Source organism: Natator depressus, chromosome 20, assembly GCF_965152275.1.
Source record: "Natator depressus isolate rNatDep1 chromosome 20, rNatDep2.hap1, whole genome shotgun sequence".
In the NCBI taxonomy this organism is placed as follows: Eukaryota; Metazoa; Chordata; order Testudines; family Cheloniidae; genus Natator; species Natator depressus.
Window position 1 is genome coordinate 26,000,488 of NC_134253.1, and position 24,712 is coordinate 26,025,199.

The 24,712-nt window shown below is 63.6% G+C and overlaps 1 protein-coding gene across 6 annotated transcripts in view; it reads left to right on the plus strand.

The window, feature by feature from the left end:
- Nucleotides 1–24,712, plus strand: part of LOC141975386 (potassium channel subfamily T member 2-like) — a 42,823-nt gene that overhangs the window by 1,061 nt on the left and 17,050 nt on the right. For 4 of the 6 annotated variants that reach the window (XM_074935708.1, XM_074935706.1, XM_074935709.1 and 1 more), the window contains exons 2-11: nt 7,299–7,378; nt 7,960–8,062; nt 8,467–8,520; nt 8,604–8,652; nt 9,701–9,760; nt 10,738–10,812; nt 11,256–11,339; nt 11,697–11,794; nt 12,360–12,540; nt 15,402–15,566. In XM_074935708.1, the coding sequence (XP_074791809.1) occupies nt 7,299–7,378; nt 7,960–8,062; nt 8,467–8,520; nt 8,604–8,652; nt 9,701–9,760; nt 10,738–10,812; nt 11,256–11,339; nt 11,697–11,794; nt 12,360–12,540; nt 15,402–15,566 (949 nt within the window). The remainder of the gene's footprint in view (nt 1–7,298; nt 7,379–7,959; nt 8,063–8,466; nt 8,521–8,603; nt 8,653–9,700; nt 9,761–10,737; nt 10,813–11,255; nt 11,340–11,696; nt 11,795–12,359; nt 12,541–15,401; nt 15,567–24,712) is intronic. The other 2 variants (XM_074935707.1, XM_074935710.1) reach the window with 1 other exon arrangement.

Below are 24,712 nucleotides of genomic sequence, written 5' to 3' on the forward strand. Positions count from 1 at the left end.
GCACAGCAGGGGCTCGGCGGCTCTGTGTGGCGCTGCTGAGCATGGGGGCAGGTCCCGCAGGGTGTGTGGAGCTGGGCGCTTTCCCTGTGGCAGGGCAGGGGACGGGGTGGGTTTTTGGGGCAGTGCGTGGGGCACTGTGCGTGGGGCTCTGTCTGGTGTCCCCGGGGGTCTCCCTGGCTCTGACTGGCATGCATGGGGCATGGGATGGTGCTGCAATGTCCCCGCCAGGCCGCTGCAGGCACTGGGGGCTTTCCCCACAGTGTCGCATGGCTCCATGGGGCACTTCCAGTGTGCTCACAGGCTGCCCTAGTGAGAGCCCCCCTGCTGCACCATGTGGGGGCAAGGACTCCAGGCAATGGCTGGGTGCCCCACCCCCAGCCCTGCTCTGTGGGATCCCCGGGGGGACGCTCTATGGCTCATGCAGTCCCCAGCCTCTCGACTGAGCCAGCCAGTCCCCCTGGAGACCCTGCCCCTGGGGTCAGATTGGAGCCGGTGTCTCCTTGAGGGGAAAGGCCTCGTGTCCCATTCCCCACCCCCCTGGGCCAGCCAGTCCCTGCTGCTCTGGGGCTGGATGGTGAGGGGCACCGGCATAGCTGGCTGGGGGAGCCCAGGGCTGGGATAGAGGGGGGCTCCACGTCGGGCTTGAGGGGCACCAGCGAAGCTGGGGGGTGGGAGGAGCCTGGGGCTGGGTTAGCGGCAGGGCGCTGTGGGTCAGGAGTGAGGGGCACCGGCAGCGCTTGGGGGCAGGGGGGAGCCCAGCATAAGGCTGGTCTGGGTCTGTGCTTCCAGTGACCTGAGTCTCGGTGGCCTGGGGCTGTTGGGATCTAGCAGCTCCTAAGGGGTTAACGAAGCTGTGAGCCCAGACTGGGGGGTGGGGGGGTGTTTTCAGAGCTTCCCTGGAGCCCATTTCCCCCCCCCATCCCCCAATCCACCCACACCCCTCCTCCTCCTCCTAGCCTGCTTCCAGCGACAGTCACCAGCTGCTGCCTGACTCCAGCGCCTGATCATTGGAGCGGGGGATACGGGGGTAGCTTAGCTGCACCCCGGGCTGTTGCAAGGAGATGCAGGGGGGGACGGACAGGAAGGAGTGGGGGGGGATATCCTCTTCAACCTCAACTCATTTCCCCCCCCGTCGCCCCTGCTCCTTCCCCTTGGTCAGAGGCCTCCTGGAGCCAGATCCCTGCAGCCTGAGTGGGTACCTGGGGCTGCCGGCTGGTGCCAGCTAGGGGAACCTTCCAGGACTTTACGTGCCAGCCTGGATCTGGCCCAGCAGGCAGAGGCTGTGTGGAAATTACAGCTGGAGAAGATCTGTTGTGGTTAATCAGGTGTATCCGGCTGTGGTGTGCACAGACCACAACCCAGCTCCAGGGGTCCCCAGAGACCGTCCCTCCCCCAGAGAGCTCATCAAGGATCATTCCCACCCTCTTACAGAGGGAGGACTGAGGGCCAACACAGACAAAGGTGTCACGGTGTCCCCGGGCGAAGCTCTGGAACTGCTCCCCATGAAGCCAGGCAGGACTCTGGGGCAGTCGCCTTCCTGGGAGCAGCCTGTCTCCAGGACACACAGCTCACACAGCTTCCCCCTTCAGCATCCTCTGCCCCTCCGTGCACTTCCCCCAGCAAGTCTGCCCAGGCGGGGTCCTGGGGAAGCCAGAGGGTCCTGCCCCCCAACTCCGCAGTCAGACGGGACTCTCAGCCAGCCAGTAAAACAGAGGTTTATTAGACAACAGGAACATGGTCTAACACAGAGCTTGTAGGTGCAGAGAACAGGACCCCTCAGCTGGGTCCATTTTGAGGGGGGCAGTGAGCCAGACAACCCCGTCTGCACTTCACTCCACGTCCCCAGCCAGCCCCAAAGTGAAACTCCCTCCAGCCCCCCCCCCCACCTCCTCTGGGCTTTGTCCCTTTCCCGGGCCAGGAGGTCACCTGATTCCTTTGTTCTCCAACCCTTCAGCTCTCACCTTGCAGGGGGGAAGGGCCCAGGGCATCAGTTGCCAGGAAACAGGGTGTCGGCCATTGTCTGTGTCCAGACCCCTGCACACACCTGCCCTCTAGGGCTCTGCAACGATCATACACCCTTATCCCACCCCCTAGATACTTAAGAACTGCCTAGGGGAAACTGAGGCACCCCCACAATATTCAGAGGAAACATTAAGAACTCAGTCCCGCTTCGTCACAGGGGGCACTCTTGGCCAGTTAGCTGTGATGTGGCGGTGGGAGCATTTATCTAGGGTCTGCCCTAGGAATGATCTGGGGGAGGGGGGCATGCAGCAGGTCAGAGCAGCTGATCACAACGGTCCCTTCCGGTCATCTGCTCCCGGGCCGGCATGTGTCTCAGCCGGTTCAACATTTCGCACCTGGCGGAGCCCTGCCGGGCAGGAAGCCTTGCTCTGGCAGCAGCCCTGGGGCCTTTCTGGGGTGCATGGGGGAGCAGGGATCTGCTGGCGGCTGAGTGCCCCGGGGCCGGGTGGGGCAAAGGCTGGCTCTGGGCGCGGGGGCTGTGCCAAGTGGAACGCTGAGAGCAGCTGACAGCGGGAATGAACAGCTGAACAAGGGGGAGGGGCTGAGCCGGCCCCTTGCCCCCCTGGGTCCTGATACGCTGGTGCCCCTGCTCCCGCTGGCCCAGGGAGGGTGAGCTGGAGAGGTGACCCAAGTCCCCCACAGCTGGGCCCCGGGGGCAGACGCAGATGGAGCAGAACCGATTGGATAAAGCCCTGGAAGCATCAGCAGACCCGGGGCAGGCAGGTCCGGTGTGACTTCCTGGCCTGAAGTGGGGGGGGATGGGGGCTGGTTTCTGATCTCAGTCGCCCCAGGGGCCTATGGGAGCTGCCCCCAGCACTGTGTGTTCAGCTGGGCCAGGCAGGGGCCACGTCCCTCCTCCTATCCCCCACATCTGCGCCAGCTGGTTCCCCACCCCCTGCCCACCACTCGCTGCTTGCCAAGGCCCTTCCGAGCTCTACCCCTCCTGACTCACTCACCCTTCCCCTGCATTGGGTCCATGTACTCCACCTGCAGACACCCCCCGAGCCTTCCCCCAGCCCCCCTCGGAAAGCGGGGAACACTCGAGATCAGGCCCTAACTGCCCCGATTGAATCCGGACTGACACCAGCGCTGGGCCCAGGCGTGCAACTGGAGTGGGTTTGACCAGCAGGACACGTTTACCGAGGCATGTGGCTGAGGTTGATTTGATCAGCCCCGCGCTGCGCTGTGGCTGGGAAGCCGGGAGCCCCAGGGCCAGGCAGGGAGCGCTGAAATATGGGGCCTGTCTGGCGTGTGAGCTGCAGCGAGCGCCCCGGCCCGGAGCGCCCCCGCCAGCAGCCGCGGGAGCCGTAACTGGGAGCAGGTGGTGGGGACGATCAGCCTGGGGGCTGTTCTTCATGGCTGCGTCCTGGCAGCCGGGTGTAATGAGGGTTGGGGTTTCTGAGGCTACCTGTGTTGATGAGGGGGAGGACTGGTTTAGCCGGGCTGCGGGGGCTGGCGCCCGGGTGGGGAGGTTTAAGGGGGGGGTTGATGCAGGGCGGCACTTGAGGAACAGGGTTGGGTGGCTCAGCCCCCAAAGCACCTAGAGACCCTACAATAACAAACCAGCACACGGAGGCTCTGCGTGACCCTCCGTTACCATATGGGTGAATGCAGCTGCTCATGATTGACCCTCTGCCAACGAAACACTAGAGGGGTCTGCGCACCCTAGGATAACAAGCCAGCGCCCGGCTCCGCCCACCCCAACGATAACAAACCGGCGCCCGGCTCCGCCCACCCCAACGATAACAAACCGGCACCCAGCCCCGCCCACCCCAACGATAACAAACCGGCGCCCGGCTCCACCCACCCCAACGATAACAAATCGGCACCCAGCCCTGCCCACCCCAACGATAATAAACCGGCGCCTGGCTCCGCCCACCCCAACGGTTACAAACCGGTGCCCGGCTCTGGCCACCCCAATGATAACAAACCGGCACCCAGTCCCGCGCACCCTACAATAACAAACCAGTGCCTGGCTCCACCCATCCCAACGATAACAAACCGGCGCCTGGCTCTGCCCACCCCAACGATAACAAACCAGGATCTCTCCCGGCGAGGAGACCAGCTTGATGATGACAACTCCCACCAGCTCAGTGGCTTCTTGGTGAAATAGCCCTGGGAACCGGTGCCCCAGGGTCTCTGATGGCCCCGGGGCCTGGCACCCCAGCCTTTAGAGGTTTCTACCTCCATCCCGGAGGCCACCTGTCCTCCTGGCGAGGGTCACGCCAGCCATGGCTACTGTGAGCATGGTGGTCTGCCCCCATCCTTACTCTGGTCTGGCCCTGCCCTGACTCTGAACGCCTAGTGCCAAGGCTCTGTCTGGCCAGCTGGCTTGTCTGGGGGGCAGGGGAGAGTCGGCCCCTGGGTTAAATCCCACAGGGCTGTGGCTTTGGCACGGCACCTTCCTTGCCAGGTGAGTCCCGAAAGGTGTGTGTGGGGGGTCAGGGACGTGTCCCTCCTGCCCCTGCCCCGGCGTCCCTGCGACAGTCACACTAAGGGCAGCTCCCCATCTCACAGCAATGGGCTCAGGCTCTCTGCAGACCCAGGCAGACATTGTGGCCTCACATGCCCACCCATCCTCCGGGCAACAAAATGGCAGGTGACATTCAATGTTGATAAATGCAAAGTGATGCACGTTGGGAAACATCATTCCAACTGTACACATAAAATGACGGGATCTGAATTAGCTGTTACCACTCAAGAGAGAGATCTTGGCGTCATTGTGGAGAGTTCTCTGAAAACATCCGCTCAGTGGGCAGCAGTCGTCAGAAAAGCGAACAGAATGTGGGGAATCATTCAGAAAGGGAGAGATCATAAGACAGAAAATGTCACATTACCTCTATAGAAATCCATGGTACAAATCCAGTATTCATCCTTGAATCCTGCGTGCGGACGTGGTCACGCCATCGCAAAAGAGAGCTAGTGGAATTGGAAAAGGTTCAGAAAAGGACAACAGAAATGATCAGGGGGACGGAACGGCTTCTGTATGAGGAGAGGTTAATAAGACTGGGAATTTTCAGCTTGGAAAAGAGACGACTAAGGGGGAATATGACAGAGGTCTGTAAACTCATGCCTGGTGTGGAGACAGTGAATAAGGAAGTGTTACTGACTCCTCCTCATAACGCAATCACTAGGGGTCACTCAATGAAATGAATAGGCAGCAGGTTTAAAACAAACAAAAGGAAGTATTTCTTCACACAACGCACAGTCAACCTGTGGAACTCCTTGCCAGAGGATGTTGTGACGGCTAAGACTATATCAGGGTTCAAAAAAGAGCTAGATAGGTTCCTAGAGGGCAGGTCCATCAATGGTTATGAGCCAGGATGGGCAGGGACGGTGTCCCTAGCCCCTGTTTGCCAGAAGCTGGGAATGGGTGACAGGGGATGGATCACTGGGCTTTTCCCTGTTCTGTTCATTTCCTCTGGGGCACCTGGCACTGGCCACTGTCGGAAGACAGGACACTGGGCCGGAGGGACCTGCTCTGACCCAGGATGGCTGTTCTGATGTTCTTTAAAGTTTTCCTTTGCAAACTACGAGGGCTGGAAACATAATTCTGTACGTTTGGTGGATGAATGTTGCGAGGCTGCTCTCACGCACTGATGCCAGGCGCTGGGTCCAGGTTCCAGAGCAGGGCTATAACCCAGCCCTGCCCCCCATGCCCACTGGTTCCCAGGGAAAAGCCAAGTCCTGGGTTTCAAGCAAGCAGGAGTGCCTGAAATTACAGCTGCTGCCTCCCTCCTCCTGGCGCATTGTCCTATGATGGGGGTGACTGATGCAGGGTCCCTGACCAATGCAAAGGGGGCAGCTGCTATGGGGAGGGATGGGGAGAGATCAGCAGCTGAGCATCCCCACAGCAGACGTCAGGCAGCCACTCGCTGGCAGTGGGGAGGCAGCCGCCTGCCATGGCTAGTGCGGCAGGGCAGGACGCCTGGGTTCTTTTCCCAGCTCTGGCACGGGGGACGGTCCTTGCCCTGAGGATGTTCCAGTTGAACGTGAAGCCACACGGGGAGCTGCGTGTGTTAGCGTCTGCTCCTGCCTAGGGCCGAGATCTGGTGGCACACACAGGTTGCCAGAGCTGGTGCCTCGTGGCCCAGCGGAAGCGAGAATGTGCCAGTGTGGGGAGCTGGGAGCCGCTCAGCCAGGCCTGTGGCTGGGCACGGGGCTGGGGTGGGATGTGGAGCCTGCGGCGAGATGGCTGGTTCTAGGAGCAGGGCTGCGCCGTGGGGATGCAGAAGGGTTTGGGCTGAGTCTCCCTGCAAGCAGATGGGGGGCAGCCTATCAGCTCCTGTCCAGCAAGGGGGAGGCCAGAGGGGTCTTTCTCCGGCGGCCCGGAGAGCTGGCTCAGGCTGAGGGATGTCTCTGAATGTAGTGAGCTACTTCGGAAGGTGCTGCAGGTCAGAACCGAGGAGTGGGGGCAGCCCGGGGCTGGGGCAGCCGGGGGCTGCGGGCTGGAATTGAGGGGCACCAGCAGAGCTGCTAGGAGCCCGGGGCTGTGGGCTGGTCTCATAACCTGAGCCCTTGATCTGATGGAGCCTCGCAGGTCTCGGAGCCAGCACTTCCGCCCACGGGCCTGGAGCGGAGCCGGGGGGCAGGGACCAATCTCCACTGCTCTTCTGGGGGCAGACAGCAGCGCGGGGGGCTTTGGAATCCAAATGTCTGGTTGCTCCCTGTGTCCTGGCACATCGCAGCTGCCAGCATCCCTCCCCGCACCCCTCCAGCCTGGCATCCGCTGGCCTGGTACCACCCCGGGCTCCCTCTCTGGCTCAGTGATCACCGCTAACGAGATGCCGATCGGTGGAGGCCAAACAAAGCGAGTCCAGCTTATGGTCCTGCCAGCCAATTAGCGCCCAGCAGTAAGTGATGCCCTGGGGTGAGGGCCCGGAGCAGCCGGGCTCTGCCTGCCCAAGACACAGGGCAAAGGGGGACCCCAACCCGACAGGACCCCAGCGGGAGCGGCCAGGCGTGTGATGCAGGCACTGGGCCGGGACTCGGAGATCTGGGGTGGCCACCCATCTCTGCCACCGACTCCCTGGGGTGTCCGTGAGCGAGTCACTGATCCTGCCCTGCCTCCCGGGGGCGCTGTGCGGATAAAAGCCCCTGGACTGTGTCCGGGAAGGTGGCACCCTGGGGAGCTGTCTCTGGTGCTGACTGAGGCCCAGCAGAGGCTGCTGGGATCTGCCCGGAATCGCCAGGGCTCGGAGCCCCGTTCCAAGCAGGCAGGTTCCCGCAGCCTCAGCTCTTCCCCCGCTGACTCTGTGCCCCCATCTCTCTTGCAGGGTCCAGGTGGCATTTTACATCAACGAAAACACCTTCAAGGAGCGGCTGAAACTCTTCTTCATCAAGAACCAGCGCTCCAGTGAGTCGCTCTGGCCGCCCCGAGTCCTGGGAGGGGTTTTGGGGGGGGCCCGGTGCAGAGTCTGGGATGGCTAGGGCAGGGCGTGGCCAGCCCGCGGTGATGGATGGTTCTGTGGGTCTACAGCTGCCGGGGCCCCAAACAGGATCTGCCTGGGCCACAGGGGATGGGACTGAAACACAGCTCGGAGCCCCCGGGAACCTCCTGTTTCTCCCCTCTGGCCCCATCTACTCCCTCACCTCGTGGGCGTTACTTTGTCTTTCTTGGCGCCCAGCTAGCTCTAGCTCCACCATAAGATGTGGGCTTGAGGCAGGAATCCCTGGGTGTGATCCAGGACTCCTGGGTTTATCCCCAACTCTGGGAGTGGTTAGAGCAGTGGGGGAAGGGGGGAGGCAGGGACTCCTGGGTTCTATCTAACTCTGGGAAGGAGTGTGGTGTCTAGCGGTTAGAGCGGGGAGGACTGGGCGTCAGGACTCCTGGGTTCCCTTGTAGGGAGTGGGGTGGAGGCTCTGCCCTTGCAGTCCGTGCTGACCCCAGGGTGGCGCGTGGGGCACTGCCAGTCTCATCCCCCGTGTGTGTTTCAGGTTTGCGGGTGCGTCTGTTTAACTTCTCTCTCAAGCTGCTCAGCTGCCTCCTGTACATCATCCGGGTGCTGCTGGACGACCCCCAGGAGGGCCGAGGGGGCTGGTGAGTGAGGCCCCCCTGTCCCGGCCGTGACTAGCTCAGAGCCCCCGAGCTGAGGGCAGCCAGGAGAGACAGGCTGCGCCGTGCTGGGAACTGCACAGAAAGGGTGGGGTGGGCACGGGCGCCCCATGGGCAGACCCCACATGCCTCGTTACCCAGAATGCTCTCTGCTGCGGGCACCACCTGGTTTGCGCCAGTCACTCCCCCCCGGCCAGGAACATGCCGCCTGCACGTGCAGGGCAGGAGAGGCTGTCTGAGCAACCTTGGCATGGAGATCACAGCGGGCACTCTGGGGTGGGGGGCAGAAACCAGGGCCGGCCCGGTGACTGGCCTCCGCCTCCGGGGAGAGATGGCCAGGGGCTCAGAGGTCTGTCTGTCTGTCTGGCTGTCTCCTTCTGCTTTTCCAGCTGGGGCTGCCCCAGGCAAAACCACTCGGCTCACCACCTGCATAAATTTGACTGGTAAGTGTCCGGAAGCACCGAGCTGGCTGGGCCAGGGCTGGGGAGCTCCGGAGCATGCCCTCAATGTGGCTTTTCTCTTCCAGGACCCCGATTATCTGGGTGAATAGGCCTCTGCCCCTCTGGGGGCTGCAGGTGAGTGGGGGTGTCCAGGGGGAGCAGCAGGAGGCTGGAGCGCATGGGGGTTAGTGACTTGTGGGTGCCTAGGAGTCTGTGTCCCAGTATTGGGGGGGTTGCCCTGGGGGTGTGATGGACACATGGAGGGACCCCTGCCACGGGGAGGGTACTGAGCTGGTCACAGGGGTTATCAAGGGAGGTGGCGTGTCTGCAGTTTCACCAGCCTCTTTCCTCCCAAAGGATCCCAGGGGTTGCTTCTCTGGGCGCTGAAATGCAGCTGGCTCTGGGGTGGGATGCAGCTGCTGTATAACGGCCACGCAGCAGCGCCCCACAGGGATCGCTCACCCAGCACGAACATGCAGCCACCTCTGGGGTGGGGCATGGTCACCTGGCAAAGTTTAACAGCCACTGGGCAATGCTGCCCAACAGCTCAGGGCAACACAAGGGGCAAGGGAACCGATCTGACCCGAAGAGCAGAAGCCAGGGAGGCCCAAGACTTCGAAGCGCCAGCCGGCCTGGGGGTGGGGGAGGGTGGAGAAAGCAGCGGCAGCCTTGACGTTAAATATCTGCCCTCTGGCCAAGGGCCCAGGGGATCGTTACGGCTACGGATGGACTCCGTGACTTCCAAAGACCTCCGTGGATCAGCACTGGAGGCTGGGAGCCGCAGGGTCCCGCCTACGGCAGCGAGGCCCCCAAACTCCCTGCCGCCATGGGCAGCAGGGGGATCCCCGCAGCTCCCCACCGCCGCGGGCGGCAGGGGGACCCTCGGGTGGTGCAGGCCCCGGAGCTCCCAGCCACCCTGTGGCTGCCCAGTTCCTGCCCATTTTATCACAGGCAGTTTTAGTAAAAGTCAGGGATGGGTCACGGGCGCCGTGAACACCCATGACACAATCTTAGCCTCAATCCTGGGGCCTGGTGGACCGCCGGCTGCTTGGCAGGAGCTGGGGTCCCCTCCCAGTCCCTTGGGATGGCCCAAGGCGCTGCGCTGGTGGGGAAAGATCTGGGCTCCCTGTGGGGCTGTCAGCGTCGTTCCCTTACTGACCCCCCCTCTGTTCCCCACCCCCAGGTGCTGGTGGCTTTGATCAGTTTCCTGGAGACGATGCTGCTGGTGTATCTCGGCTACAAGGTACAACCAGGGGGTAGGGGCGGGGGGTGGGGGGCTTCTCCGTGCAAATCGCCTTGGCCTGAACCAACTCCCCTGCCCTGCAGTGGGCCCCGGGGGCAGGAATCCCTGGCAGTGGACTCTCTTTGGGAGGCGGGTACCCCAGCTGCCTCCCCTCTGACCCCCTCCCGGGATCTCTGCCTTTCTGCTGCTATCACCTGCTACAGCAGGGGGGTCCCTCTGAGCAAGACGGGGGGGGCAGACTCTGCCCAGGTGTAAATCAATAGACCCACCCTGGTTTACCCCAGCTCAGGATCTGGCCCTCGAGGTTCCAGCCCCGTCCCCAATCCCCCAATACGTGGGGGCAGCTGGCAGACACCCCTGGAGTGATGAGCTCTTTGGCCGGGGGGATGGGCAGAGAGGGGGCAGGGAGGGACCCCCCTGTCCAGGGATCGTCCCATTCCCTGGTGATGGGGGGAGTGGGGCTGGGACTGGAGGGGAGAGAGGCTGCAGCCGGGGGTGGGGGGGCAGGGTAGATGGATTTAATGCCCCCCCAAGTCTTGTTATTGACAAGGCCAGTTCTCCGCCCAGGTGGCTCGGGGGGGGGGTGTTCCCAGATCTTTCCCCTTCGTTTCTTTTAACGACCTCTCCGCTTTGAGCAGTAACATGAAAGCTGTGGGACCAGGGGGGAGACAAGCACCGTGGAGCCCCCCCCCCAGCTTTACAACAGACTGTGGTAATTTGGTGAAAGACTGATAGAGCCGTGTGGAGAGGACCTCGGGAAACTGCTCATCCTGCACCCCCCAGCTCAGCTGGTCCCCTCAATCCCGACCCCCAGCCCCCCTTAGCCCAGCCCAGGGCAGCCGATGCCCCTCCATCCTGAGTGAACTGGGGATGAGGGGGCCGTGGCTGGGGGCTGGGGATGAGGGGCGGGGGGATCAGTTACTGTTTGTTCCCGCTGGGAGGGTCTTGGGTTCTGATTTCCTCTCCCCCGTCGCCAGGGGAACTTGTGGGAGCAGGTTCTGCGGGTTCCCTTCATGCTGGAGATGATGAACACGGCACCTTTCCTCATCACGGTGAGTCTGAGCCAGGGGCCCCCTCCCCATCCCCCCTTCCCCCACTGCATCCCCTGCCCCACTAACCCCCTTCCCCCACTACACCCCCAGACTCTGCCCCACTAGATCCCACTACTCCCGCTAACCTCTCCATCCCATTCTCCCCACCAACTGCCCCATCCCAGCCCCTCCCTGATCTCGCTGCTTCCCTCAATAACTGCCCCCCCGTTCCATCACCCCCACACCCTTGGCATGTTGCTGTCTTAGGACAGGGGCCCATGGTGGCAGCAGTGGGATCCCTACAAGACACCATCCCCTCCCCCGCCCTGACCAGACCTCAGCCTCCCACATCCAGCAAATAACAGGGCAGGGCAGATTCCTGCTGCTGGGAGGGGTCTGTCCTGTGCTGGGGGGGGGCTCTGCCCCCCCACTGCTAACCTCCCGCCGGCCCCTCCTCTGCTCAGGTGTTCTGGCCCCCGCTGCGCAATCTCTTCATCCCGGTGTTCCTGAACTGCTGGCTGGCCAAGCACGCCCTGGAGAACATGATTGTGAGTCTCAAGGCTGGGGAAGGGGGGGCTTGCCCGGGGTGGGGGACACGGCTCTGGCCCCCCTCCCCCCTCGCCTCTGTGCTGGCCCTTCTCAGGCAGACCCATCCCAGCTGAGTGGCAAAAGGCTCCCTGGCCCCGTCCTGTAGGGCCCCTGGGGGACAGTTGCGCCCCCCCCCGCCCCCGGGGCACACTCCATGCCAATGAGCAGCACCCAGTGTACCCGCTGGGTCTGGGATTTCTGCTGCTGTCCCGGGTGTGCCGGGCTCAGTGTGCGTGCGCGGGTTGCCTGCCGGGGCTGGGAGGGGACGGCAGCGCCCGGCCCCTCAGCGCCCCCCCAGCCCCTGCCTCTCGTCCCAGCAGAACGATCTCCACCGCGCCATCCAGCGGACGCACTCTGCCATGTTCAACCAGGTCCTGATTCTGGTCTGCACCCTGGTCTGCCTGATGTTCACCTGGTGAGGGGGGCCCGGGCAGCGGGGGCTGGGAGGGGTCCCGGGGAGGTGGGGCCGGGGTGAGTGGAGGCAGGGTCCTGCCCCGCCCGCTGGGGCCCTGCCCCTCCCCAGCTGCAGGGACAACGCTCAGACCAGCTGGGCTGGGGAAGGGGCAACGCTGAGGTTGGCTCAAGTTCAGGGCCTGAGCGCAGCCCCCCCGGTGGCCCTACTGGCCCCGTGCGCTGGGCTTTGGAGGAGCAAAGGTTCTGGGCTCAGCGCGTCCCCCTGGGGGCCGGTGGGGCATGGGGGGAGCTGGGCTGGCAGGGGCAGGTGAGTGGCAGCACCATGGACAGCAGCCCACCTGGGCCTTTTCCGCCTGCCCCTTGGGCCCGGAGACTTGAACCCCCAGAGCCACCCAGGCTGAGCGCCTGGCACGCTGTGCCCCCGCCCGCCTGCCGGGGTCAGCGTGGGGATGCCCCTCCCCTCCCCGCCCTGCTGCTTTGCTGCAGCCAGCTCTGGGGCGGGGCACGTCACTCGCCAGCAATCCCGATGGTCCTGGCTGTGACGCTGACCGGTGGCTCCCCCCCAGCATCTGTGGGATCCAGCACCTGGAGCGCGCAGGCAACAACCTCACCCTCTTCGACTCACTCTACTTCTGCATCGTCACCTTCTCCACCGTGGGCTTCGGGGACGTCACCCCCAAGATCTGGCCCTCCCAGCTGCTGGTCGTCATCATGATCTGCGTGGCGCTCATTGTGCTGCCCATCCAGGTGAGCTGCAGGCAGGCGGGAGGCTGCCCAGACGGGCAGGGGGTGGGTGGGAAGAGCGGGACCTGCGGGTCGGGTCACTCCCGAACTCTTGGGGAGCCAGCTGCACTCCCGGGGCTCGGCCCCGTTAGCGTAACACGGGGGGCACCTGGCCTCCACGGGGAGCCAACGGTTGCTGACGGGCTCCTCAGTCCAGCAGCCAAGGTTGAGCCGGTTCCAGTGGCTGGAGGCTGAAGCTGGCCGAGTTCCAGCTGGCCACACGGTGCCGATGTTTGCCAGGGAGGGGAATGAACCCGGGGGCGCGGTGGGGTCTCTGTCCCTGGCGGCTCTGAGCTCAGGCTCTGCTCAGGGCCAGCCAGGAATGAGCTCAGGGCCGTCCCACGGCCTGCACTGGGCAGGGGTCGGACCAGGTCCTTCTGGCCGTGGCATCTCGGGAAGAAACAATGACTCCGGCAGGGGTGGGCCCTGGATTCCTCAGAAGCAGGGTCCAGCCACTTGGGGTGACCGGGGGGCAGGTCAGTGCGGGGGGTGGGAGAGAGTCCAGAGGGGGAAAGCTGGAGCCAGGGAGGCAGCCGAGCTCTCTCCGCAGGCCAGGAGGGGGCGACCTGCCTTTCCGCTGCCTTTTCGCAGCTCCAGCCCCGGGGCGCTCCTGCCTAGGCCCACCACACATCGGGCCCGCTGAGCTCCCTTGCCCTGGTGTAGACAGCACGCAGCTCCAGGGGTCACCCCGGATCAACCCCGGAGGGGAACCGCCCCCCGGTGCTTCCGGCACCATTGCATTTGGGCCCAGAGACAGGAGGCAAATTCCAGGATCCACCGAGCCAGCTCCTCAGCTGGCATCAGTGGCCTTCGCTCCATTGGCTACATATGCATTGCGTGTGGCTGCGTGTGCATTGCGTGTGGCTGCGTGTGCATTGTGTGTCCATGGTCCCGGCCAGGGCTGGAGGCTGCCAGGTACTTCCCACCCGTCTCCTTGCCCTGGAGCTGGCGTGTGGGGAGCCCCGCCTGGCAGCTTGGCAGCAGCTGGCCTCACACGGTGACGGGGGCGGGCAGGGCACGAAGTGCTGGCTCCTGCCGTCTGTCAGCTCCGGGAGAGGTGGATTAGAGCTCCCAGGGCCAGGAACAGCCGGTTTTTGGGGAGCCTGGAGCCTGGTGAGAGCTGCAGGGCCCCCTGCCCCGTCCCCGCAGGCAAGGGACCTGGGGAGGCCCCAGTGCAAGGCAGGAGACAGGGCCCCCCAGACAGGCTGCCAGCTTTTCCTGGTGCTGAAGGTCTGGTGGGGGGATAAAGATGGAGCTGGGCGGGGGTCGCCCCTCTAGCAGGAGGGAGGGGGCAGGGCCCTTGCTCCACCCCACAGGGACGTGCAGCAGCTGGGATTCGCCCCCCCCTCCCCCCATCACTCTGTCCATGCAGCTTCCTGCCTCCTCAGCCACAGGGAACAGACCCCCCAGCCCCAGGGAACAGCCCCCCCTCCCGAGAAGTGGCCTGCCAGCTCCTCTGCCTCCCCATTACCCCCCACGCTCACTCCCAGCCCCAGAGGTACCCCACTGGCGCGCTGCCAGGCCCAGGGACTCTCAGTGCACGCGTTCCCCGCCAGGAAGGAGTGGGATCCCAGCCCAAGGGGGCTAAGCCAGCTGGCAGCAGCCACGGGCCCAGCCCACCCCCTGGCGCTGGCACGACCGGGCCCAGAGCAGAATGGGGGGCGGAAACCCAGAGCAAATTCATGGTATGGGCCTGCTTCCAGCCCATGCACCATACACAAGGACCCCTCGCCCGGCACCGAGATGCAGCCACCTCTGGGGTGGAGTGTGGGGGCTGTTTATACAGGGATCCCTCGCCCGGTGCTGAGGTACCCTCACGTTGCTCCTAGCTGCACACCACCTGCTGAGCACCCCTCCCTGCAGCCCAGCGCCCCCCACCAAGCCCTCACCCCTCTCCCCATAGCCCAGAGCCCCCTGCCAAGTCCCTGCTCCGCTCCCCGCAGCCCAGTGCCCCCTGCTGAGCTCCCATCCTGCTCCCTCCAGCACCCCCCGCTGAGCCCCCGCCCCTCTCCCCACAGCCCAGCTCCCCCTGCCGAGCCCTTGCCCCGCTCCCTGCAGCCCAGTGTCCCCCGCTGAGCCCCCATCCTGCTCCCTCCAGCACCCCCCACCAAGCCCCGCCCCTCTCCCCGCAGCCCAGAGCCCCCCGCTGAGCCCTTGCCCCTCTCCCCACAGACCAGCGCCCCCCACCAAGCCGCTGTCCCGCTCCCTCCAGCACCCCCCGCCGAGCCCCCGCCCCGCCCCCTGCAGCCCAGAGCCCCCCGCCGAGCCCCTGCCCCTCTCCCCACAGTCCAGCGCCCCCTTCTGAGCCCCCGCCCCCTGCAGCCCAGTGCCCCGCCGAGCCCCCGCCCCTCTCCCCACAGTCCAGCGCCCCCTGCTGAGCCCCCGCCCCCTGCAGCCCAGTGCCCCGCCGAGCCCCCGCCCCTCTCCCCACAGTCCAGTGCCCCCTGCTGAGCCCCCGCCCCCTGCAGCCCAGTGCCCCGCCGAGCCCCCGCCCCTCTCCCCACAGTCCAGCGCCCCCTGCTGAGCCCCCGCCCCCTGCAGCCCAGTGCCCCGCCGAGCCCCCGCCCCTCTCCCCACAGTCCAGCGCCCCCTGCTGAGCCCCCGCCCCCTGCAGCCCAGTGCCCCGCCACAGTCCAGCGCCCCCTGCTGAGCCCCTGCAGCCCAGTGCCCCGCCGAGCCCCCACCCCTCTCCCCACAGCCCAGCGCCCCCTGCTGAGCCCCCATCCTGCTCTGTGTGGCACAGTGACCCTAGCGCTGCGCTGGGGCCAGCAGCAGCTCGGAGGGGCGCGCGCCCCCTAAGGCCGGCTCCCCGCCCTCTCTTGCAGTTCGAGCAGCTGGCCTTCCTATGGATGGAGCGCCAGAAGTCGGGGGGCAACTACAGCCGGTACCGGGCGCAGACGGAGAAGCACGTGGTGCTGTGCGTGAGCTCCCTCAAGATCGACCTGCTCATGGACTTCCTCAACGAGTTCTACGCCCACCCCCGCCTGCAGGTGAGAGGGGGCGGGGCGCCAGGCTGCGGGGGGCACAGGGGGCTAAGGAGCTCACCCTGCATTCTGCAGCCCCCCAAACACCAATGGTGCCAGCTGCTCTGGGGGCGATGGCACGCTGACACTCCTGACATCCCAACTCTGCACAGACATTGTCCCCGGCCAGGGTTGTGGGGGCAGGACAGGGTTCGGGGGATCAGTGTGGGACTTGGGGTGCAGAACAGGGCTTGGGGGGTCAGTGTGGGGCTTGGGGGGCAGGACAGGGCTGGGGGGCTCAGCATGGAGCTTGGGGGGCAGAACAGGGTTCGGGGGATCAGTGTGGGACTTGGGGTGCAGGACAGGGCTTGGGGGGTCAGCGTGGGGCTTGGGGGGCAGGACAGGGCTTGGGGGGCTCAGCGTGGGGTTAGGGGGGCAGGACAGGGCTTGGGGGGCTCAGCATGGAGCTTGGGGGGCAGAACAGGGTTCGGGGGATCAGTGTGGGACTTGGGGCACAGGACAGGGCTTGGGGGGTCAGTGTGGGGCTTGGGGGCAGGGCAGGGTTTTGAGGGATCAGCATGGGGCTTGGGGGAAGATTTGGACATGAAAATCTGGGGGTCCAGTTCAGGTTTTGGGGGGTTCATTGCAATGTTGGGGGGGTGAATGTTTGCTCCCACACTCTCTGCACACTCTGGTCTGCCCCTTCCCCACCGCCCCCCCACCGCCTGCCAGCATGCTCACTCCTTGTCAAATCAGGAGCAACACCCTCAACTAGCAGAAGGGGTGATTTGCATATTCATATATGCAAATGAGACACCCCCACAGACTACTGCACTGTGTCATGCATGGCCTTTGTGCTTGGCATAGCCTAAGTGGGAGGGGGGCAGAGGGAACAGAGTGACCCATTTTATCTCCCTTGCCCAGGAATCGAACCAGCAGCTGGGCTTGGGGGGGGCATAGGTGGGGCAGCTGACTCAATGCCCCCCTCCCCACTCCAGGAAAAACATGCTTTGGAAGCTCTCAGGGCCCGATCCTGGGTTCTCAGGATAAATTGAGGGTAACCACTGTAAGTAGACAAAGGGGAAACCGAGGCACGGAGAGGGGCGGTGCCTTACTCCAGAGTGTGGAGCCAGGAGTAGAAGCCAGGAGTCCCGAAGCCAGCGTCATGCCCTGTATGGAGCGCCGTTGGCTCTGTGCTGCATTATGGGCGGGGGAGGGGGCAGACCCTGGGTACCCCTGGCAGAGGGGCCGGTGCCCTACCAGATGGTTGGTTACTGTTGCTGCCTGCTCGCGGGCGCTCCTCCACCGCAGGGCTGGAGGTTGCAGGCTCAGACCCAGCCCGGGGCTGGTGTGGGGCAGGGGGCATCTGTAACGAGGCTGGTTCTGGTGGGACCCAGCTGAGAGGTGCCAAGTCAGGACACATTGCTGAGAGCAGGGAGGGCTTTTGCAAACTAAGGCAAACCAAACCCGCCAGCCAGCGAGGACTTGGGTCTCACCCCACCGGCTAGCCACGAGTCAGGCCGGCAATGCCCTCAGACGCGCCCGTTTCCCAGGATCCCCACCAGCGCCGCTCGCCGTGGGGACGCACGGTTATGAAAACCAATTCGCCAGTAAAAGAAAGGCGGTTCTCCCGATCCCAACGGACCAAGCCCCAGACCCCGGGACGAGTCAGCTCCTACCCACAAATCACGCTGTTGCCCATCCTTTAGCATCTAAAAGCTGAAGGTTTATTGATCAAAGGAAACCGAGGTCGGTGAGAGCCAGCACTGGTGAAATGGAATCAGTCCCATCCAGTAACGGCCAAGTTCTCGGGTCAGGCTTGTAGCAGGGATGGAATAAGCGGCAGGTTCAAATCAAGTCTCTGGAGAACGTCCCCAGCTGGGAGGGTGTCACGGAGTGTGGGGGAGTCCAGGCCCTGCACCCCTCTTCCTGGGATTCACTGAGACTCTCAGCCAGCCAGTAAAACCGAAGGTTTATTGGACAACAGGAACACAGTCCAAAACAGAGCTTGTGGGGACACCCAGGACCCCTCAGTGAAGTCCTTCTGGGGGAGCAGGGAGCTTAGACCCCAGCCCTGGGGTTCCCTGTGTTCCTCCACCCAGCCCCAAACTGAAACTAAACCCACCCAGCAGGTTCCCTGCTGCAGCCTCCGTCCACATTCCTGGGCAGAGGTGTCACCTCCCCCTCCCCCTCCTGGCTCAGGTGACAGGCTCTCAGGTCTCCCGTCCCCAGGGCACATTCCCAGGTCAACACTCCCCCCTCCCTGCTGCGTCACATCGTCACATCTCTCCCCCCCTCGAGACTGAACTGAGCGGGGTCACTGTGACCAGTGACCTGGGGAAGTTCGGGGCCCCCTCTCCGGGACAGCGCATCCGCTATCAGGTTGGCACTTCCCTTCACATGGACCACGTCCATGTCGTAATCCTGCAGGAGCAGGCTCCACCTCAGGAGCTTGGCGTTGGCTCCTTTCATCTGGTGCAGCCAGGTCAGGGGAGAGTGGTCGGTGTACACGGTGAAGTGTCGCCCGAAGAGATAGGGCTCTAGTTTCTTGAGGGCCCACACCATGGCCAGGCACTCCTTCTCGATGGCCGCGTAGTGTTGCTCCCGGGGTAGCAACTTCTTGCTCAGGTACACGATGGGGTGTCTCTCCCCCTTTTCATCCTCCTGCATTAACACCGCCCCCAGTCCCGTGTCGGAGGCGTCGGTGAACACCACAAAGGGCTTGTCAAAGTCTGGGTTTGCTAGAACTGGGCCACTGACCAGAGCCTCCTTCAGCGCCCGGAAAGCCTCCTGGCACTGCTCGGTCCAGACCACCTTGTCTGGCTTCCCCTTCTTGCATAGCTCAGTGATGGGGGTGGCTATGGCGCTAAAGTGAGGCACAAACCTTCGATAGTATCCTGCCATCCCAATAAAGGCTTGGACCTGCTTTTTGGTGTGGGGAGCGGGCCAGTCTCTGATCACCTCCACCTTGGCCGGTTCCGGCTTTAGGCGGCCGCTCCCCACCCGATGGCCCAGGTAAGATACTTCAGCCATCCCCACCTTGCACTTCTCCGCTTTGACAGTCAGCCCAGCCCCCTGGAGTCGGTCCAGCACTTGTCTAACCTGGGACACGTGGTCCTCCCAGGTCTGGCTAAAGACACAGATGTCGTCAATATATGCCACGGCAAAACTCTCCATCCCCCTCAGGAGCTGGTCCACCAGGCGCTGGAAGGTGGCCGGCGCTCCCTTGAGGCCGAAAGGCAGGGTCAGAAACTCATAGAGCCCCAGAGGGTGATAAAGGCCGATTTCAGCCGGGCATCTGCATCCAGCGGCACTTGCCAGTAGCCCTTTGTAAGGTCCATGGTGGTAAGGTACCGAGCTCCTCCCAGCTTGTCTAGGAGCTCGTCCGGCCTGGGCATGGGGTAGGCATCCGATACAGTGATGGCATTGAGCTTCCGATAGTCCACACAGAACCGGACTGACCCATCCTTTTTGGGGACCAGCACCACCGGCGAGGCCCAAGGGCTGGCCGATGGCTGGATCACCCCCAAAGCCAGCATGTCCCGGACCTCTCTTTCCAGGTCCTGAGCAGTTTTCCCTGTGACTCGGAAGGGGGAGCATCTTATCGGCGGGTGCGACCCTGTCTGCACCCGGTGGACAGTCAGATTAGTGCGTCCAGGCTGGTTGGAAAACAGCTGTCGGTACGGATGCAGCACCCCCCTGACCTCAGCTTGCTGGGCAGGGGTGAGCTGATCCGAGAGGGGGATTGTTTCCAGGGGGGAACCAGCTCTGGTCCCAGGGAATAGATCTACTAAAGGGTCATCTCCCTGCTCCTCCCACTGACCACACACAGCTAACACCACATTCCCCCTGGCATAATATGGCTTCATCATATTCACATGGTACACCCGGCGGTGGTGGGCCCGGTTCGACAGCTCCACCACATAGTTTACCTCATTGAGCTGCTTGACGACCTTGAACGGGCCCTCCCAGGCGGCCTGTAGTTTGTTCTTTCTCACGGGGATGAGAACCATCACCTGATCCCCGGTGGCATAGGCACGGGCCCGCGCCGTGCGGTCATACCAGACCTTCTGCTTCCTCTGGGCTCTGGCCAGATTCTCCCTGGCCAGGCCCATGAGTTCAGCCAGTCTCTCTCGGAAGGTCAGGACATACTCCACCACTGACTCTCCATCGGGAGTGGCCTTCCCCTCCCACTCGTCTCTCATCAGGTCCAGGGGGCCCCTCACCCTCCTTCCATATAACAGTTCGAAAGGCGAAAATCCGGTAGACTCCTGGGGCACCTCCCTGTACGCGAACAGCAGGTGAGGTAAGTACTTGTCCCAATCCTGCGGGTGCTGGTTCATAAAGGTTTTCAGCATCATCTTTAGCGTCCCGTTAAACCTCTCCACCAGCCCATTGGACTGGGGGTGATACGCTGAGGCCCAGTCATGCCGGACCCCACATTTCTCCCACAAGCACCGGAGCAGGGCCGACATGAAGTTGGAGCCTTGGTCTGTCAAGACTTCCCTGGGGAACCCCACTCGGCTGAAAATGGTCAGGAGCGCATCTGCCACGGTGTCTGCTTCAATGGAAGCTAAGGGCACTGCCTCGGGGTAGCGGGTGGCGAAATCTACCACCACCAGAATGTATTTCTTCCCCGACCGGGTCGTCTTGCTGAGAGGCCCCACGATGTCCATGGCCACCTTCTGGAAAGGCTCCTCTATGATGGGCAAAGGTCTCAACGCCGCTTTCCCCTTGTCCCGGGCCTTCCCCACCCTCTGACAGGGGTCACAGGATCGGCAATACTGCCGGACGGTGGTAAAGACCCCGGGCCAGTAAAAGTTCTGTAGCAACCTCTGCCGGGTGCGCCGGATTCCCTGGTGCCCTGCGAGGGGGATGTCATGGGCCAGGGACAGGAGCTTGCGGCGGTACTTCTGGGGGACCACCAGCTGCCTCCTGATCCCACAGGACTCCCCTTCCCCTGGGGGAGCCCATTCTCGGTACAGGAACCCCTTCTCCCACAGGAACCTCTCCTGGCAGCCTCTCCTCATGGTCCGTCCCTCACTGAGGTCGGCCAGGTCCCTGAGCTTCTGCAGGGAGGGATCTTTCCTCAACTCGGCCTGGAACTCAGCGGCTGGGGAAGGGATGGGGCCCGGTTCCCCCTCCGTGGCCAGGTCTGAGGCCGCAGCCTCTCTGAGCCGTGCCCCTCGGCGCTCCCTCCCCACCCGAGTAGGGTCTCGCGCCTCCAGTGTGGTACCCTCCCCAGGGTCAGGTCGCAGTGCCCCTCGCCGGCTCTGGCTACGGGTCACAACCAGGGCCGTCTGGGGGTCGCTTGGCCAGTCCTCTAGGTCTCCCCCCATCAAAACTTCAGTGGGCAAATGGTGGTGTACCCCCACATTCTTGGGGCCCTCCTTGGTCCCCCATTTCAGGTGTACCCTTGCCACGGGCACCTTAAATGGGGTCCCGCCCACCCCCGTCAGGGTCAGGTAGGTGTTGGGCACCACCCGATCTGGGGCCACCACCTCGGGCCGGGCCAGCGTCACCTCCGCGCCCGTATCCCAGTATCCATTGACCTTCCTCCCATCCACCTCCAGGGGAACAAGGCACTCTCTCCGGAGGGACAGCCCCGCACCCACCCTGTAAACCGAGCACCCTGAGTCCAGAGCCTCCAGCCCTCTGGCGGGGCTGGCTGGGGGTACTCTTCCCTCCTGAGCAGGTGGCAAACTGGTAGCCCCCCTTTCCTGGGTCGCCTGCCCCTCGTCCAGCTGAGTCCCTACCCAGTTAACCCTGGGTAGGTTGGGTCTGCTCAGTTTGTCCCGGAGCCCGGGGCACTGGGCCCGTACGTGGCCTCTCTGGCCACAGTGATAGCAGCTCAGGTCACGTTGGTCCCCTCGAACGGGTCGGAGGGGCCCGACACCAGGCGTTCCCCTTTGGAGGGGGTTCTCCCTATTTCCCCGCTGGGAGGCCCCATGGTGACTCTCTCTCTGCATCGGGGGGGGCCTGTTCTTTTGGGACTCCTCCCGGCTACCCCCTGACCGACTGTTCACAAACTCGTCGGCCAGCTGCCCTGCATGCTGGGGGTTCGCGAGCTTTTTGTCCACCAGCCACAGCCTCAGGTCGGAAGGGCACTGTTCATACAGGTGCTCCAGTACAAACAGGTCAAGCAGGTCCTCTTTAGTTTGGGCCCCCGCTGTCCACTTGCGGGCATATCCCTGCATCCTGTTGACCAGTTGTAGGTAGGTGACCTCAGGCGTTTTACGCTGACTCCGGAACCTTCTCCGGTACATCTCGGGGGTCAGCCCAAACTCACGGAGCAGGGCCTGTTTGAACAGTTCATAGTCCCCAGCCTCTGGCCCTGTCATCCGGCTGTACACCTCCACGGCTTTGGGGTCCAGTAAGGGGGTGAGGAACTGGAGCCTGTCGGCAGGGTCAACCCTGTGCAGCTCGCAGGCATTCTCAAAGGCCGTCAGGAAGCTATCTATGTCCTCCCCCTCCTTCCGCTGGGCCAGGAAGCACTTATCAAAGCTCCTTGCAGTCTTGGGTCCCCCCTCACTCACCGCAGCCGGGGCCCCACTGCTCCTCAGCCTGGCCAGCTCCAGCTCATGCTGTCTTTGTTTCTCCTTCTCCTGCTGCTCATGTTGACGTTCCCTCTCCTTCTCCTGACGCTCCCTCTCCTTCTCCTGACGTTCCCTCTCCTTCTCCTGACGCTCCCTCTCCTTCTCCTCCTGCTCATGTTGACGTTGTTTCTCCTTCTCCTCCTGCTCATGTTGACGTTGTTTCTCCTCATGTTGACGTTGTTTTTCATGATCCTCCAGCTCCCTCATTTTCCTCTCCCTCTCCCATTCCAGCCGCATCCGCTCCAGGGATGGGGAGCTCCGCTGGGAGGATCCCCTGCTGGCTGCTGGGGTCAGGGGGCCCTCGGTATTCGCTGGGCTTCCCACAACCCCTCCCCCAGGCATAGGTAGGAAGGGTCTCGGGGTGTCCTGGGCAGCAGTCTGACCCCTCCCAGCCTGGTCAGGCCCCACGGCCCACGCTGCGTCCGCCGGGCGGCTTCCCTCAGGGACAGGGATCGGGTCATCCAAGCGATCCCTCTCCTCCAGCTGGGCAATCAGCTGTTCCTTGGTGGACCTCCCGACGCGCAGCCCACTCTGCCTGCACAGCTCCACCAGGTCGCTCTTAAGGCGTTTAGCGTACATCTCCCGGCTGGCCACTCGCAGGCCGGGCAGCTGTCCACGGTTTCCAGGAAAAGCCCCTAGTGTGCCAGTCCTTCTTGAGGTCACCACCTCTTTGCCAGGGTCGAGCTGCAGACTCCTCCGCCCCTGGGACCGCTCGCTGCAATCCCCCGGGGGACCCTGTTACTGCAAAAGTCCTTCTCTCTGGTCACACACTCCCAGGGGTTAACCGCCCCCTGGAACCGTCTCTCTCTGAATCTTCAGCACGCCTGGTCCCCGTCAATCCCCCTTCGTTTTACTGTTCCCCAGTCACTTACTGCAGGAAGCGCCGTTCACGGGGTGCAGTAGATCCCACCGCTGCCACCAGTTGTCACGGAGTGTGGGGGAGTCCAGGCCCTGCACCCCTCTTCCTGGGATTCACTGAGACTCTCAGCCAGCCAGTAAAACCGAAGGTTTATTGGACAACAGGAACACAGTCCAAAACAGAGCTTGTGGGGACACCCAGGACCCCTCAGTGAAGTCCTTCTGGGGGAGCAGGGAGCTTAGACCCCAGCCCTGGGGTTCCCTGTGTTCCTCCACCCAGCCCCAAACTGAAACTAAACCCACCCAGCAGGTTCCCTGCTGCAGCCTCCGTCCACATTCCTGGGCAGAGGTGTCACCTCCCCCTCCCCCTCCTGGCTCAGGTGACAGGCTCTCAGGTCTCCCGTCCCCAGGGCACATTCCCAGGTCAACACTCCCCCCTCCCTGCTGCGTCACATCGTCACAGAGGGGTCCTTCCGTCCCGGGTTCAGAGCTTCCGTGTGTAGCAAGGTCCCTCCAGAGGTGAGCAGCAGGACAGACGACCAGGTGGAGGAGCTGCAGTAGCTTTGTATAGTCTCTTGCCAGGTGGCCTCTGCTTTCTTTGTCCCAAGGACAAGCTGCCCAGCCCATGGCCTGGAAACACCTCAGAGTTCGGTCCATGGGCAGGTCCCTGCCTGCCTGGCTGAGTCCCCAGGCGCGTCTGCCTTCTCGCAATGGGCCAGTTGTGTCGCTGATGGTCCTTACTGGGCCACCCAGCAGGCTGGGCAGAGCTGACACCAACGTGTCTGGGGCGTCCCCCAGAAGCAGAGCGCAGGTTTGAGCTACAGACAGTACGGAGCCAATACTGATAACTTCAAATACAAAACTGACACATGCACCCAGACAGCACAATCCTAACCAGCCAACCATCACCTCGTCTTAGACACCTCATTTGACCCGCTTTATACACGATTTGGTGCCACTACTGGACCTTGGTTGCGACAATGATCTACACGGTCCCAGTTCACGTCAGGAACATCACAGCATCGACCCCTATAGAGTGAAGCTCTGGACCCCCACCCCGTGCTGCAGCAGGAAGAGCTGGGCACTGTGGGCACAAGGGGGCACTGAGCCCTGATCCCAGCTGGGGAGGTGCAGGGGAACGGTGCTGCGGGGGGAGGGGGAAGGGCTGTTCCAGGAGGCCCCGATGGGCTGGTGCCTTGGCACCGCTCTGCGGCCGTGTGGGTGCGGGGGGTCTGGCCTAGCAATGCGCGTTGCACCCTCCCTGGATGCGGGGGCTGCCCATTGCTGTGCAGGGCTCAGAGGGGCTCAGCGGGCAGGCGAAGGGCTGGCGTAGCCCAGGGCTGGAGCTCTGCGCTCCCTGAACCCTCCGGACCCCATGGAAGGGTGCAGGGAGGGGAAAGGGAAACTGGGAGGGAGCGGGTGGGGTGGGGATGGTGGATGGAGGGGGGTGGTCATAGTGGGATGGGGACTGGCGGGGGGGGGGGCTAGCTCAGGGGGCGGGCCGTGCCGGGGAGGTGTAGGTATCTGGCACAGGGGGCTGGCCATGCTGGGATAGAGGCTGGTATGGGGGGGCTGGCCCAGGGGGCGGGCTGGGCCGGGGAGGTGTAGGTACCTGGCACAGGGGGCTGGCTGTACTGGGATATGGGGGGCTGGCCATGCTGGCATAGGGGAATGGCATAGGGGGGCTGGCCCGGGGGGCCGGCCGTGGGGGTGGCATAG